At 39.2% G+C, this 18,165-nt stretch overlaps 1 protein-coding gene across 1 annotated transcript in view; it reads right to left on the bottom strand.

Moving 5' to 3' along the window:
• Positions 1-4,548: 4,548 nt before the first annotated feature.
• LOC145909731 (uncharacterized) overlaps positions 4,549-18,165 on the bottom strand; it is a 147,546-nt gene continuing 133,929 nt past the window's right edge. Inside the window, exons 4-11 of the mRNA XM_082997085.1 lie at positions 7,559-7,692; positions 7,207-7,338; positions 6,363-6,527; positions 5,991-6,287; positions 5,441-5,621; positions 5,197-5,374; positions 4,926-5,137; positions 4,549-4,868 (exon numbers count right to left, since the gene is read on the bottom strand). Coding sequence (XP_082853211.1) covers positions 4,549-4,868; positions 4,926-5,137; positions 5,197-5,374; positions 5,441-5,621; positions 5,991-6,287; positions 6,363-6,527; positions 7,207-7,338; positions 7,559-7,692 — 1,619 coding nt within the window. The remainder of the gene's footprint in view (positions 4,869-4,925; positions 5,138-5,196; positions 5,375-5,440; positions 5,622-5,990; positions 6,288-6,362; positions 6,528-7,206; positions 7,339-7,558; positions 7,693-18,165) is intronic.

Genomic DNA, 18,165 nt, shown 5'->3' on the forward strand with positions numbered 1-18,165 from the left:
GGAAGTTTGTTGCAAATTTAAACACAAACATGGGTGAAAAGATTTGTGTAAAGGAAAAATTCACCACTGGCTACATTGACCTTGCTTTCATTGTGTAGAAATGTCTCCCACGCTTGTCAAACTCAATTTTAATCAATTCTTTGTTGAAACAAAACTCTACGCAGGAAATCTCAATTCTTTCCTATATTCGTACAATAGTGAGGGGTTGTACACTGCATTCAAGTCCACAGCAACTATATAGAGAAAAAAGAGCCCAAAAAGCTCATTGAGATATGGAGATAAATATACGTAGAAATGGAAAACATTGTAAAACTGCTGGTTTAGTAGTTTTTCATTAAACAAGAACACAACAAGTGAACAATGGGTTAGGGAGACAAACCGTCAGTGGTTTATTTATCGCGGAGGTTAATTCTTGAAGCATTTTCAACTCATGACAGCAATCTTTCTCAGGCAGTAGCGTTGTACACGAGTTGGCGTTACATCATAAATGATTCGATTTATTCATCGTAATCAATTCATTCTGCCGAATAATCGTTTTTGGTCACAGCCTTGTCAAACGATGATGTACTCCGCTATAGATATTCTTTAACTAATGTTTTTTCGCATTGTAGTTCGTACCTACTGAGCGAAAACACGCACCATCCACGTCTTATTGAAGTACAGAATAATGTCGTACAACTATACCTTTTGGTTTGACGATAATCAGAGACAAAAAAGCCTTTGGTTTGTGAAGTCACTGTGGCATATTTTTGTATGATGACGTTTGAGGTAGCGTAATTTGTTGGATCTTTTCGACATTGACAATATAAGACGCTTTTCCTATGCAAACAAGGCATTTTTTTGACGCGAACGCCTTGTATGACGTCAAATTCGCAGCAACGAAAAATGTTAAAGATTATTGGTCACCGCTACTGTTTTTGTGTAGTTTTCTACATTTTTAGTGGACTTTGAATCTGACGACGCAATCTGAAAAAAAGTATTTTATTTTGTGTAAGCTTTTATCAACAAGTAAGGTGCTCTCGCACTGCCTGGAAGAACTTCATGTACCACAGTTTAGCTGGAAAGAATGCCTTGGTTCTACCAGTACAGAAATTATTAGCCTTGCTAAAGTTCGATAATGGATTATTGACCACAGACACAATGGGTCGACGTTTCATTTGGGGCAATTTAAAAATCCAATCATTTCTATTGACCTGTAGGGAGACGGAGTTTCTAATTAGACAGAAGTTAATCAGTTGTCTAATAATCATAGTTTTGTTACGTATTTAAATTTCCGATTGAATACAATCCGTTGGTTCAAAAAAAATAAAACGAACAAACATTCGTGCAGTTTGAACAATGATTCTAATCTAAACTGAACTTTGCGTATTAGAGTTGGATGCAGTAAAAAGTTTCTTTAAAAAAACATAAAAGTAGTGAAATACGTGCCATACTGGTCCCATGTCGGTGACACGTATATGCGCCATAACTGGTTCCATGCCGGTGACACGTATATGTGCCACACACCATGTGTGTCATGCTGGTGCCACGCGGCCTTTAATTCGGTGACAATTGTGCTACGCTGGTGCCATGTGGCCCAAAATTTCTTCTATGTTTGCCATCCTGGTGCTACGTGGCCCATGTCACTTTTTCTTGTTCATGATTGCAGAATTTGGTTTTGATTCGTTTGTAGCAGAAGTTTGGAGATCAATTGCTGCGGTTGGAGCTGGAATTAGTTTGTAGGAGGTCGCGTGGGTTGTGGCGTGGCTCGTTGCTATTGTCCTCGTTGTTGCTGTTGTTGCTGTCATTGTTTTGTTGTAGCTGTCATTGTTGTTATGCTTGGTGTTACTAGTAAACATGTGTACGTCTATCATTTAAACAACCTAACAGTGTTTGTAGAATATTAGTCTAATCAAGGTCTCTTGACAGGCTGTCGATCGCGCACCGTATCTCGATATGTATTTCTATGTAAATTCCAACACAGTGGTCATACACACAGCTCCGTTTTTTGATGCTCAGAAAAAAATATTTCGCCTAAAGACATCATCAGCTTCTTATTCAAATACAACCCTTTTTTGAATAACATTTATCACAATAAGAAACTGATGGTGCCTTTAGGTGAAATAAAGCTGAGCTGTCTGCATGAACTGTGTTAAATTTACAGAGAAATACATAGCAACCTGTCAGTTAATTATTTTGATACAATGGGTTTTCATGACAACAATATTTGAAAAAAGATGCCCACTTATAGTTGCTTGTTGCTGCATCCCGTTTAACGACCTCCCTTTAGCAAAATAGTCACCATACTGTGGAAGTCTTCGCCTGGTTTTTCAGGCAAGTTATTCATCAGGCAGCAAACTGAACGGGTGAGAATTAAATTCCTCGCAACAGTGGCGTAACCACATCTCACTCCAATCATTATTGGTTCCAAGACAAGCATGGGAACGAATATTTGATTTAAATCCATTCAAATAGTGACTGACTGTGCTTTTCAAAGCGCAATATATTTGCCTTTATTAGAAAGCTAACTGAATTAACATGTTGCAAAACGTTTCCATGCTTCTGTTATGATGAGTGTTATGATGTTAATTGTTTATTTCATACACGAGGGTTTAAGTCACTGTAACTAAGGAACAACTGCAAAACACATAGGTCAAAGAAAACAGTACATACAACTGGACAAGAACGAAAAACCACACTAATAGAACACGTACGCGACAACACACAGTCAATCACTCACGCAAGCGTAGAGCGCAAAGGCTCAGGGCAACTTGCGTACCGTCATTGGCTCATGCATATTAAAACAAGTCTTGTCTTAATTTCACAACAATGAGGTATAAGAGTTTATATTTATCATCTTGCTGCAATACAGAAGTAATTCCATGCTTTCGCATAGCAAGGCAGGATCGCCCCAATGCGCAGGCCCTTTATATTTGGCGATCACAGCTCTAATATTCTTGGCGGTCACAATTTTTGCTGCAATTTTTACGTTTTGTTGTTACATTTGTTACTATTCCACATAAACATTACGCCAAGAGATGTTAACCTTAATTGCTCAAAAATATTTTCAATGTTCTTCACAAAAATGTCTGACCACAAAGAATGGACGCAGCCAGACACATTGGCTACCTTAACCACACATAGTTTCATTAAACTAGGATTCCGCAGGTTAAATATTAGGTCTTAAACTCACTGTTTTTTGTTTATTTATAAGAGATATTCTAGATTATATTGTTATTTTTCACAACAACGGGTTCCAATAATTCGTGGATTCCGATCCGAAAAAATTCTTTGGCGCGAATTTTGGTGGTTATCTTAGCCAATAATGTCAATTAGGATATAGTTTGAGTTCTTAATAGATTTTAACAAGCTCATCAATTCCACAACGGAATTTAATCAAATTTTATTTCTGCGCAAATAGAACTGAACGCGTATGAACAATAATAATGCAAAACAAAATGGAATGAGGACCGATAACATCATGAGGGAATCGAGATGATATTCATTCCTTCCTTACCCTGAGGAAGCCATGTTGGATAACAGGCGAAACGTCGGTCAATAAAGTAACGTTTTTATTGTGTCAGAGGAACAGACATTAAATTTGACAAAACGATTGTAACATGTCTGTGAAATTTGAAATATTTTTTAACAAAAACACTTTAAAGGGACAAAACTAACCGCTAGTTTGTACCAAACTGTAGTTGATGGCAAGAAGAATTAACTTCAAACAAAATATTTTGTTGCTGCTCGTTTGATGCCACGTTACGATAAACGCAATTCTTATTGGAATTTACACTGACAGTTTGTCCTGCCAAGAATTTTACAACATCTTGTTTGCATTAAATCATACTTATCCATGTTATCCATGATATACATGATTATGTACAAGGCATGTGAAAGGTGGTTTTCAACATTTTTCGGTGAAGTTTTGTAGTTGGCAGAATATATTTCCCTCTCCCGATAGTTTGTATTGGTTTCATGAAACATTTCCAACATCATAACATTATATTTACAAGTGAACGATCATCCAGCAACATGATAAGCTCATATCCGTCGTTAAACACACTGATTTCATCCCCATTATGTTCCAACTTTATCATATTTCATCTCATACGATGGTTGGTACTTTGCACGCCACAAATGCACTCAAATGTTTCTCCAATTCGATAGAAAACAAAATAAAGCGGGGAAGTCACTGGCAGCAAGGGGAATCAACGCATCATTGTAATATCTAAAATGATTCTACCCAAGTTGATGTCAAGCGTTCCAACACTCACACATGATAACAATGTCCATGTGTTGGATGCCGAGTCCAACCAACTCATCACGTGACTCATACCATGCTACATAAAATGATTACTCACAAATTAAAACTGAAAAGCATGACCGGGCATTAATAGAGACAAGGAAACCAAAGATGTAATTTGAAATATCAATTTTGTGTTGGAATTATTCTGCAATCACAAACAAAATTCCACACATGGAAGGTAAGCGTATGGAGTCGGTTCTGTCAGTTCTATGTCAGAAAAAGTACTTCATATTTTGCACAAAACTGAATGCAAGGTTTATTTACAGAGCAGTTTCTGCTTCAACCACATGTAAGTTTTGTCGGTTAGCAACCACAACCACATTTTCCTGTTTCTCTTCCTGTGGTTGAGGCCTGAAAACGGTACGTAGGCCATCCCGGACTCTATCATAAAGGAGTTTCGGTGCGTTGGAGTAGATGAGGGGATTTAGAGAGCTGTTGATTGGGAGTAGGATGATTGCTGACACAGCGTACATCACTGGAGGCATAGCGACTCCACCGAAGTTGACAAATGCCATGATTGAAATTGGAACCCAGCAGAGAAAATCGGTAATTATCAGTCGGAGGATTTTCTTTTGCATTTCTGCCGAAACAAACAGCATTATTGGAATAAGATGTTTGCAAATACGAATGCGGTTACCTTTGTTTTGTCTTGCCGCTCTTCCATCTCTTGATCTCTCGTTCACTTGCCTGGCACTGGCAGTTGTCTTCTTGTAAATCCACAAATACGTAATTGCCACGAACATGAAGGCCAGGTAGTTAAGAGTAATAATGGCAATGGAATATCCCCATGCCTTGTCGTTGGCCGTTACATACAGTTTGCTAATGCAAACGCTGCTGCTGCTGTAGTATCTACACACAGATATTTTTGGGGTGATAAAATTGAAGATTTTGCGAGTATAAAAACGAACCCCAAATATCCAGAAATATCAAATAGCTCAGTGTAATTGTAATCCTCAAGAATATCCATAAAATCCATCCAGGAATTAGCATCATTCACTCGCATGATGGCAGTGTTGAGTACTTGGGAATCGTTGCTTGTGAAGTTGTGTTGGAAAGTTACAAATCGATCCATGAAGTTATTCATGCCTGTATACGCAGCGCTAGTGTCATTCGAAACTGGTTTCAACACCAACATCAACGACAATATCTTACTAGAGAAGTCGACTGCAACATTTTCAAAAAACGGATTCTCATTCATCAAAGCTTTAGTTTCAAACAAATGTTGAAGTTGAGTCGTGAGTGGAATAAAAGCAATTGTAAACGAGAATGCCCAGGAGAGGATAATGGAAAGGATGACAGTTTTCAATTCCGGTTTCAAGGATGCATCGAGTGGCTGAAACAAAAGAAAACATTGACGTGTTTTCATTAAAAGTAATAAGTTTGCAAGCTCGGCGTTCGTTTCAAATCGAGGGATGTGCACAGTTGTCAGTTCGAATCCCATCGGACTGGAAATTGCTCCTTCTTTCTCTACTCTGCAGTTCCCAAATTGGGCAAAACTGCGTCATTTTAACAATATTCCTTTTAGTTTCGTTTCTCATGTCAGTCTTAGATTCTAGCGATATCTGTGAGTGTGAAAATAAATAGGTTTCTGGAGATAAAAGATTTCCAGAGAGAAAGTTGTCGTAAAATTTTGGAAAGGGTCGTCACCGGTTCAACGAAGTTGGCAATAGCTGGCTTACCCAAATAAAATTGTTTCACTTACGTTTTTGACAGCATACAGTCGGAATATGGTCAACAGAACCATTGTAAACACCGATGTTTCGCTTGAAAGCAAAACCAATACCCCCATTGTGGTGCAACTTCCGCTTGATCTCCATATAAGGTCATTGGCACAATAATTTCCGGAGTATCTGACACCAGCGGCGCCCAGCATGATCAGATAAACTCCCATGAGTAGATCGGAAACGGATAGATTCAAAACAAGCAGATGGTTTGTACGAAATGCAGCAGATTGTGATTCTGTCGTCGCCAACGTTTTACCTTCCATCACCATGACAACCTTGAAACATATTAAAGGAATATAACACGTGTTCTTATTGTGCAACAAAGACTAAACAAACTTTGTTTATTTTACCAAATTTCCGGCAATGGCGAGCATCCCCATTATCCACACAATGGCTCGTAGAAATGGGTTTGCAATCAACTCGTATCGTGATGAAAATATGTTTTCGTTGATCACTTTTGTATTTGTTGGACACTCGTCTGACCAATCAGAGCAGTCGCCGACTCCATTGAATTTCTATGTGGAGTAAATTAAAGAAAACTTTGTAGTTAAGTTGGTCATATTGGCGTCTGTAAACAGCACAATGCGAAATTACTGTTTTGTATGTAATTGGTGAACAACGGAACTATGGAAATTAGACAAAAAATGTGTACTGCAATGTACATGTGTAGTTTTGTATACGTGGAAGGCGTGTGACGCGTTAATTGGCCAGAAAGGTGGCGAGAAAAATAAGAACTAATTGGTAGACTGACAGTTCTCATCTGGTGCAAACGTTGAGGTGTGCTTGTGTGGTTAAGTCTAAAGAACATGATTTGTGCAGTGGGTCGCACTTTATTCTTTGGTATTCGTCCTTTTAACATTGGGCGCTTTTAAAGTCTCTTTCATATTGACGTGACTTTATTTAATTATGAAATCCGCATCTGTAGTGCGGCTCCCAACTTTTGTGTTGACGGTAAGTCGTTAGTACAGGGTGAACTGAGCGTTTACCGTAGTTGAGGTTGGGAAATTAGGCGCTAGAAACGGAGAAAAGGTCTTTCCAAATTTCAAAACCTAGAACTTCCATACCCGCCCTCCCAATAACTTTAGTCCGAATTCGGGTTCGCTGAATTAATTTCGGTCACAATAATAACATGCACGGAATCAAAACATCTTTGCTACAGGAAACAAAACTTAAATAATGTTAACATGTGTTTACCTTCTCTTTCTTAACGAACAATGGATCTTTGTTTTCGCAATAAAACCTCCCGTCCTTTGTGCAGTTTATTTCGTCATTTTGATTATCGCAGTTAATTGTGAGGTCACAAACATCCGATGCGTTGACAGAAATCTGTCACAGAAATCTGGGAAATACTTAAACCGTCTTTGTGGTTAACTGTGTGCGAAAGATTCAACAAAGGGCATTATGACAAACAATACTGAACAACAGACAACGATACCTATTTGCCTTTTATAGTTAAAATACAGTTTTGAAGCGATTTTGCTCTAATTCTTGCAATTAATGTGTCTTGAATTTTTTGTGGTTTTTTGTTGACAAAAAATAACTTTACTTTGGCTCCATTTAACGTTGGACAGTAGAATCTTCCTTCCTTTGTGCAGTTTTGTTCTGGATATTCGTCACTTTCATCCTTGCAATCGATGAAACCGTCGCATACTTTGGACATAGGAATATTGAGAAGTCCGTCTATTGCGTCGCAGTGTTTCCGATGTTTGCAAAGTTGAGGATCTTCATCGTGGTTGAAGTATCGATGTGTGTCACGATTGTTGACCCGATCACCACAATCCTGCCTCCCATCGCACAGTTGTTTGTTGTCGAACCTCAACCACCACCACGGCCCATACTATGTAAAACACATCACGTGGTTTCTGGTATGTTTTTGTTGCTCATGTTGGAAGGAATATTTTTGTTATTATTTTGAAAGAAAGGCTTGTCAGGATTTCGTGACAGTTCAATGAGGTTTTATCATTAGTAAGTTTTGAAACAGATTTCTCTGCCACAAATCTGTGAATCCGGTGGCGACAATTCAGCAGTGACCTTAAACTTTTTGCTTGTGTGGCGTAAAAGACACATGACACACAGCACTAATTCTTGTCTTTATGCTTTTTTTGTTCACCTGCGTTGTTTATTTAAATCACTGTTCATTACATATATGCTGACATCACATCGCACTTTTGTTTATGTTTCCATCTTTTCTCACACTTTATTTTCACACTTAATTTGTTTTTCTATGTTTGCCACGTCGTCCCGTAACGCCCCATTGATTTCATGAAAAACAGTTGATTGGTTAATTTACCGGTGCGAGGAGGTGCTTTGGGTACGATCGAGTTAGTTTCGAGATGGGTGTCGTGCTGTACTGAGAGGGAGTGTGGAAAAACGAAAAGAGTATCGATAGTATTGGTTTTTACTGAGTATATGCACGTTTTACCGTCGTTTTAGCCTGTTCATTGAAGAGAAGCCCATTTAGCGAAGTTTATCGAACCAGCGTGAGAGACTTTGGATTCAGTGGTGATCCGTTACTGCAGGGTCCGGGCCGAGGTAGGAAAGAAATCCGTGACAACTTGCAAACTCAATTTGTCAGGTAACAGTGCCCATGTGGGACATAAAAACGTCCAACAAAACACTAACAGCAACAAACGTCATGATAGCAAAGTTGTTCGAGATTTTTATATCTGGAAATGTGATCACTATGTGATTGTTATGCATTACAAGATGTTTATTTCTCAAAAGTTTGGCTAAAGTTTTACATCAACCTGGTAAAAAACAAAGAAAATAGCAAAATAAGCTTGACGAACAAATACAATTTGTGACGAAAGCTAGAATTAAATCTTAAACGTTTGGAATGTGACAACGAAATTGACTTTTCACGCGACTTCTCTTTCAAACTCTCGCCGTGGTCGCAGTACTTTAAGTACCCGCATAAGTCTGACTCTTATTTTTGTGGCAATTGTTAAACATGTAGGTATCACAAATCAGTACTACCGTTTAGTGCAACCCAAATACCACATAAATTCCACGCATGTCAACTTTGCACAATAATTGTCTGTGGAAACTCGGTACAAGCACGAGTTCTAACTGTTAACGACCTTGAAGGTATTTCTTTAGTAAAGTAATAGGATTTTGTAAATAATTATTATCACGTATTGAAGTCTTGTTCGAATTTTTGCAAAATAAAACTTTGGAATTTTTTTTCAATGTTTCAGATAAGCAATCTTGCATGCGAAGCTAGTTTTACTCCCCACTACATCCCATAGTTGATTTTGAGCAATGGGATTGAATTCCAAACTCTGAGCTTTTGAGATTAAGGTACATTACAAACAACAAAGAGAGCGAACAATTTTCCATGATGATACGGAATTTGGTTGTAAATATGTAAGATGTTTTAACTCGCGATAAAAGTATTCAAACTTATAACTCGCTTCATGTCTCTGATTGTTGGTTTGTTCCACTGTAGTTCAGAAAACTACAAGAACCAAACCATGAAGGTAAAAAATATTCATTGCGTTCGACTGCGTAAACATTGTTGCAAACGTTTGTTTAAACTGGAGATTGTCCAGCAAGTGAGTAAGTACAATGTGTTGGTAAGAACCTACAAATGTACGTAAACAACTAAACCATTTTCATTAAGTCTGGTGAACTGACTTCCTACTAAAAGGAAGTTATGTATTCTCACTTACCGCACAGATCCACTCCCCCTGTATGTATTTGGTTGTTGTTGTTGTTGAGCAGTCGTTCTTCACTTCCTCTTCAGCACTGAAAATATTTGAATGTTTCGCGTTTATTTTATAATTAAAAATTCAAATTGAATGCAGATGATATTTACTTGCGACCTCTGTAGTAATTAAACAAACGTCTTTAAAACCCATACATGGGAATTCAGCTCAGAACTGACCTAAAATTACGAAAAGAAGTTTATCCTCCAAACACCTGCTGCACTCCACTGAAGCAAAAATGCCTCACACTGGATTTGTTCTCTTGTGATAACATTAATAGTATGCCAAGATATATAAACAATAACAAACATATGCTTTATCCTAATTGGTTTTGAAACACGGTAGCTGAAGAACCCAAACATATTGAAACCACTTTAACCCAACAAATAAAACTGGCAACTTGGTACAAAGCAAATTTCTCATGCTTGGTTGTCCATTATTGAAACACTGTTACGTCACAAAGGTTGGTGACTTGTAGTGCCTAGATATGCGATGACTTGCATTTAAAGTCTTTTTCGACTACAATACTTTGTAATCAAGGCCCAAAACATCTTTATGATGTCATAACAGTAAAGGCCCGTTTACACTAAAGACGATTCCGTGTTTGTTTTATTGTGCGCGCGTGCTGAGTTGTGCTGGGATGGGATGTGCCGGTCTGTGCTAGGATGTGCTCGCTTTTGCTCGATGAGCGTAAATTCGGGCACAGTTGGGAACTGTAACGTTTATGCTGTGACGTAATGAGAATGACTTGCAGTTTTGTACCGCCCAGGTAAATATCACAGTTCTTGGAACGACACAGGAAAATCGCTCGTAAGATGCAATTATCGATATCGTGGTCTCACGCGAACGCATAATTCAAGTGTGTATAAATTCCGTAGTCTTGTGGTCTGAAATTATTCTGCATTGGGCTTTGGCCTAGTGTAGTTTCACTAATCTGTTCTACATTTTGGCGTGCTTGTGGGACCAAAAACGTCTGATTCCCACATATCTGTGTTTGTGTCTTGGTGTATTCTGAATAAAACAAACTAACCCAAGTTTGGTTTTTCTGGAGTCTGGAGTCAGAAGTCGGGAAACAAATTCATTTGCAGCTGAACACGTAATCAACAAACAAAACAAACCCCAATTTCTACAATTTGGTGACTCCGTAACTGCAAAGTTTCCTGCAAAATTCGAAGAAAGAAGATTGAAGATAATTCTTCCAAGACGAACGACAATCTTGACCGTGAGTACCAAACCAGTTGTACTTTTGGTCGTAATTCTTTCATCATCTAACTGCCACGAGGATTCTATTGATAATCTTTCATTAAAATTGCCATCTGGTTGAATATTTATCAAGCTATATTCGAGCAATAATCTCGGCGTTCATTTCGCTGTTTCTTGGATTGCGCACAGTTGCAAATTGACGCGCAAATCTCTCAAATCTTGCTGAGATTTTCAAGGTTCCTCGCTTTCCATTGTTGGACCGTTGCTACTACCATCTCTCTTGTATTCATCAACCGTTCTTCCACATTTTTATCCTTGAATGCTTTCCTGAGGATTCGTCAACTCCAGCCCTGTGTTTTAATCGAGCTCATTGGAGATTGTTTTTCGCGTACGCACGGATTTCATCGTTCCCCCCTACAACGTTGGATATTATTCGTGAATGTTCGTTTCACCCTTCACAATTTCCGTCTCGTTGTTTTGGCCAGGGCGGTCGTCGGGCGTTGGCGTGTCGCTGCGGGAAATCACACCGTCAATTCCGGCGGACCATCACACTGTGTTGGACCGATGCCAACAGGCAAGAATGAAACCCGACAAAGTCTGTTGCGCGAGGGAAGGTGGATTTCATTTCAAGAACTTTACAGTCGAACCTATGGAATGCTCTTGGACTATAGAATGTCGCTGGCAACACTCTTGGATTATTAAAGGCAATGAACTAAATTTTTACCTGCCATTGCAAACATCAAGGATACTTCAAGAAATCTTGGCTACAAACGTCAGAACATTGTCGCAAATTACCCGGTAATGTGCATACTACTTTTGTTTCTACTCTTTTAAGCAATGCCTAGCCCTCAGTGGTTATGTAATACTAATCCCCTTATGTTCACTTTCTGTAAAAGGGTTTTTAAACTTTGTTAAGTCTTATTGTCACCGAAACGTTAGTTAATCTTATTCCCTGCGTAATTGACGTCTGTTAAATGTGAAATGTGGATTCAACCCTTATAACGTGTCTGCATCAAAGTCAGCACGGGGCCTGACACCTTTATACTACATGGCGCGAAATTAAGCAAGGTCGCCGGATATGCCTCCTCACTCATCATGTCTGAAGCCCCAATAGGAAAAATCCTTGGTCTAGTTTTGTTTTGGTTTGATGAAGCACGTAACTGCTGATTGACATATTTTACGCATGGTTTTGTTGTTTGGCCATTGTTTTGTGACATGTACTTTGACAAAGCTAAAATATCACTTTTCTTCTTATTCTCTTTTTCTCTTTTATATCGTTCTTTTGCCTGTTATGTAAAACACTTTTTGAGGCGTGGCTAGTGTAACGTTTATGCTGTGACGTAATGAGAATGACTTGCAGTTTTGTACCGCCCAGGTAAATACCACAGTTCTTGGAACGACACAGGAGAATCGCTCGTAAGATGCAATTATCGATATCGTGGTCTCACTCGAACGCATAATTCAAGTGTGTATAAATTCCGTAGTCTTGTGGTCTGAAGTTATTCTGCATTGGGCTTTGGCGTAGTGTAGTTTCACCAATCTGTTCTACATTTTGGCGTGCATGTGGGACCAAAAACGTCTGATTCCCACATATCTGTGTTGTGTCTTGGTGTATTCTGAATAAAACAAACTAACCCAAGTTTGGTTTTTCTGGAGTCTGGAGTCAGAAGTCGGGAAACAAATTCAATTGCAGCTGAACACGTAATCAACAAACAAAACAAACCCCAATTTCCACAGAACATTTCAGCACACATTGATGCGAAAGTGCAAGGCGACTGCTTCAAAGAAGAGGACGTATCTTATTTTGGTTTGTGGTTGTGTGATGTGACCGCGTTTGACATGTGAGCGATTGTTTCGAGCGCACGAAATGGCGAAATAACTGAATTACAAAGCAGTGTGTGGAACGGCGTCTCAGCGGGATGCTGCTGTGGAAAACCATTGTCCTGGTTCAATTATACCATCTTTGTTTTCATTATCTGTAGTGCTACCTTGCGTCGTAAAAAATATCTAAAACAGTAACTGCCTTAAGTATGTAACACAGTACATGCCTTAAGTATGTTACACAGTACATGCCTTAAGTATGCAACACAGTACATGCCTTTTGTTGAAGAATATGTACAGCCAATAGCAACAACTTCAATTTGAACCTATAATATCGCTGGCGGGGCCGAGAAATGCAAGGCAAGGCTCCTTACAAATTATCAACGTAACTTGTCACTTGCACTTGTCGGTTTCGTGTTCGATTATTCCAGTAGTGTAAACACCGTGTGTGCCAGACTATGCTGTGTCGTGCCAAACTGTGTTCGTGTGTAAACGGGCCTTTAAGGAATGGGTATTTTTCCTGCAGCGGCGAAACACATCCTTAACACCTGCATTAGTTTATGAGTCGTGCCAATGAAAACAAGTCATGTAGTATTTACAGACACTTAACACATATTACACTATTGCAAGTCATAGATTCCTAGTTACGCAATGGATGTCAGTGATTTCAATCCAAAGAACAAACTAACGCTTTATCACTTACTAATGAAATTTGCCACAATCTTTGGTTTTCCCACTTTGACAAAAACATTCATCACTTTTATCGGGACAGTCGGTGACGTCATCACACACATTTGACCTTGAGATGATCATTGGGTCATTTGTACATTGAAAACATGAACGATGATTAAATGTCTGAGAACTTCGAATGTCTCTGCAAATGAAGTCCATTCTTTTTGAATAAGAACTAATGATGTTTTTAGTGAAAAAATTTTTCTTTACAATAAACTGCGTTTGACACGAGGTTATTTATATTGTAACATTACAAGTTCATTCTGTCTTATCTTAACCGGAAGATACTTTCAACCAACCACAACATTTCATCAGTACCTGGCATCTCCATTCTCCGAGGTGTAACACAAATCAGATTTATCATCACAATCGGCAATGCCGTCCCATAGAAACATTTGCGGAAGATTGCAATTCCGGCCATTCCGAACACATTTGAATCCATGTCCATTATTCCAGTGTTGGAAAGCTGGGCAGTCATTGCAAGGATCGCCATCACAAACAGTCGAACGTTTCCAACAAGCTGAATTCGGACACTGGAAGTGGGAGGGGCAGAGGTACTCACATGGGGAATTCCCCAAACAATGAGCGAGCTGGTCGCAGATTTCATTTTTTGAGTTACAGGAAATGTTGGTCGGATAAATTTTGTTGTAACAGACTCCATTATTGTCGAAACAATTACAACGTGGTTTTGAACTAAATAAAATTGATAGTTTATTTGCATCAACGAAATAAAGGTCTTTTCAAACCTACCCAAAATACACTTCCTTGTTCTTGATGCATTGCTCATGGAATTTTCCATTACAACCGCATTCATCACTCATATCAGGGCAATCTATGACGTCATCACAAACACTTGACCTTGAGATGATCATTGAGTCATTTTTACATTGGAAACACAATCCTTCTTTCATGGACGATGTGTTACGAATATCTCTGCAATAACAAATTTGTTTACAGAAGCAATATTTTACCACAAGCAAGCAGTAATCGCCGTTCTTTGTTAACATTTATAGCCACAAAACCACTAAGCTCATTTGACTAAAACTATATTCATATTTGCAAATGTTTTAGTTTTTTCGTTTTCACTGCAATGGGAAGAGTGACGCCGAATAATGGTAAGATAAGGAGCACAGAGGAAGAGGGGAGTCTGGAGCAGTGCTGGCAAGTACGCATATGCAAAACACAATCAAAAACGAAATACCTGGCAACTCCATTCTCCGAGGTGTAACACAAATCAGATTTATCATCACAATCGGCAATGCCGTCCCATAGAAACATTTGCGGAAGATTGCAATTCCTGCCATTCCGAACACATTTGAAACCATGTCCATTATTCCAGTGTTGGAAAGCTGGGCAGTCATTGCAAGGATCGGCATCACAAACAGTCGAACGGGACTGGAAGTGGGTGGGGCAGAAGTCACACAGCGTTTTTCCAACACATTGGATCATTCCTTTGCAAAACTCCTTTACTCTTAGGGCGCATACTTTGTTTGAATTACTGAAGTCAAACTTGTTGTCGCAACTGTAACGAAGTAATATATTAGGTCAGATAATAATAGTTTCGGGAGATTTGTGTTTGTAAATGTTAAAACATGAAGAGTCGTCATGGCGGATAATATGTAAATGTTAAGTTTGGTTTGAAATAAACTAAATTAATGCCAACTAGTCATGCACGATTGTGTATGCAAATGTGTGAATAACAATACACAATCGACGACTTTACAATAATTTAGCGTAACATCTGTTGAAAAAAACTAATGGAAAGCAAATTGGCGCCAATGTTATAAATTCTGTGAGCTGTAAACAGTTGACCACTGTTTCGTACTATAAGGTCTCATCAGTGCAGCTTGGTGCGACTGTTGTAAACGATCATGCCGACCATCCGGTCAGGAAAATACTTCTACATTGTGGTGACTATACAGCCACCGTCATCTGAAGCCACTCTGTGCAAAGCCAGCCCAGCCCTTGTCTGTGCTGCTGTTGTTTTGAGAGGAGAGTTGAGATGCCAGTGAAAGAGGCTGAACCGTTTGCAACGGACGGCAACCTTGACGTTGAAGACCGCTTTAACCCTCAGCTTTAAAAACTTTTTCAACTGATAAAAGAACGTAAAGTGCATATATGACACGGCCATGGCAACTTTGCGTAAAACTAAAGGAACATCTACAACAAACATACATCCAAAGTTTTTCGGTTCTACGTCAACAAAAAATGTAGAAAACTCCACGAAAAGTAACGGCGACAAAAAATGGTAAACCTTTTGCGCTGAGGAAAAAAGCACAGCGCACAAGGCGCTCGAGTCGAAAAAATGCATTGTTTAGATAGATGAAGGCACATTTTTTGCAGATATCGAATAGTTTCAAAAATAGGAGAATCCACAGATTGCATAACCTTAAAGGTCAGGACAGGCTTATTTGTCCCTAATTAACGGAAGACCATAGGGTATAGCAGACGACATTACTCTGTACTCCGATAAGACAGGAATGGTGCGTTTCTTTGGTCAGTGACATCACATGGCGTCATTTTGGGTGTGATGTCATAACGTTATCCTCACCTTTCTGTTGACTTTAATTTGATGATTCCAACATTTCGTAAATCATTTATGACGCGAACTCGTAGGCAACGCTATACTGTCGGACAAAAAGTGGTATTATGACAGAATAATCAGCCAATTGGGTAGGTTTTTCTCGGCGGTCTTTGTCAGCCTCAAAATTCAATTATATCTTCTATATCTTTTGCTGTGAGTGGACAAAACGACAATGCTAAACTAACGGTTTGTTTCTGTCGTGTTTTTAAATGTTTATGTATCACGTTAGCGATCATAAATGCTGTAACAACAAGAACACCCTGTCCCAGTAACTGTTTTATTATTACACAACTAAATAAGACATAATAGGTCGAACAGCGGCCTTCTGTCTTCAGCTTAAATTAACATAAAAATCCGTTTATTGCATTTGTTCACATTTTGTCCTCTGTTTACTGCAATATTATGCTAAACTAGTTTTAGATTCTTTTGCATTCCTACGCATACGGCTTGCTGCCAGCACTGACGCACGACCGCAGCGCCTTCTATGAAATCAAGCAACAATATCTCGCTTTCGCATGATTTCGTTCGCAGCGGCAAAAGTGCGACTTTGATCAGCTCTATCTCGGAAACCAGTCGCCGTATCAAGCTACTTTTTTCGCGAAAAATGTTCTAAAGTTAGGAACGTATCTTTTTTTGAATATTAGCATGTTACATTTGTACGTGTCATATGCACATTAAGATGACCATAATATGTACGGTGGCAAGAGATTGGTGATAATACAAGCATCAGTACTCGTCCATTAGATTAAGACCTCAGAGGCGGGCGCAGCTTCGCTCGTCCAAACGACAGAAGCCTGACTCGTATCCCATCCTTGGTTCAAATCCCGATGAGATATCGGAACAACTCCAGTGGGTCCTACTGAAGCATCCACGCAACTATAGTTGCCACATCCACCCCAAAGTCAACTATGCGGGACGACGGTATTACCGAAATGCGGTCATACAAACGGAAGAAAACATCGTACTGCCACACTACATACGCAACATTAGGCAAGCATCTTAAATGTCTATGTGGCAAAGTACATTCAAAATACCGCTGTGACGACTGAGCTCCGGATGAAGCCCATCCCGTTGTTACAACACAAACTGCCCGTGTTTATTGATTAGTTGAACATGTGGCACATGTTATATTCTAATGCCCGATGAGAAGGTTGTGTGTAACTATAGGAGGCAATAATACTAAATGAATTCAACACAACCCGTTTTCAATCAGCCAATATCTTGCTCGTTTGTTATTGCTTTTGACAATGGCACCTACTTCGTAGATACGTGTGTGCATTTTGGACTTCCGGTTCCATCCTCTTAAACTCGGCGCCTCTGCACGGATTGGTTGTTACGACGTGGTCAACATCCCCCTCTTTGTTGACCTCTCACTTCTCTCTCCTTTAAAACATTATTGCAAACCCCGCATACTGGAAACCCCCAACTTTCCCTTATTGAATACACCCTTGGAATGCCCATAGCTAAAATACTCGACTTTGGAATCAGACCCTCACTGTCATTTCTGCACAACCACACTTTAAATCTTTAAACATCTTTTTCACGACTGCCTATCCATCCAGCTCTTACTAACTCTGGTAAATAAAAACCCTCAACGCACTTCTCCTTAACTTTCCCAAAACTCCCACAACCTATAACACAACCTACGCCACAACCCTTGTGGCCCTTCTGAACACCTCTATGTTGCCATACCATTAGGAAACCCGTAACTGAATCCGCAATGACCCCCGCCCTTTGAACAAGATCCCCATCACCTAATCCAGTCCCTTGAACAGTCCATAAACTTTAAGCTCGTAATCCAGCGGAACAGAGACAACACCTTTCCTGAATCCGTCCTATAGCCGATGTCAACATTCTATAAATATAAATTAATCAACGTTCTCTTCACCCCATTCTTACATCCGCAAAACTTAAACCTGTACCATTACTTAATATGTGCTTAAATTTAATTATTGTTTTCTTCCTTTTTACGTTTAACATAACTTCCTCTTTCTGGCGTTTCCGTTTCTACCCTCTTTGCTCTTCTCCCATATTTTTCTTTCTCTGTAATATTATGTAACATGTGTTTTCCGCATTTTGCCATCGTTTATATGATTTCTGTTTAGA

This window comes from Ascidia mentula, chromosome 7 (assembly GCF_947561715.1).
Source record: "Ascidia mentula chromosome 7, kaAscMent1.1, whole genome shotgun sequence".
NCBI lineage: Eukaryota > Metazoa > Chordata > Ascidiacea > Phlebobranchia > Ascidiidae > Ascidia > Ascidia mentula.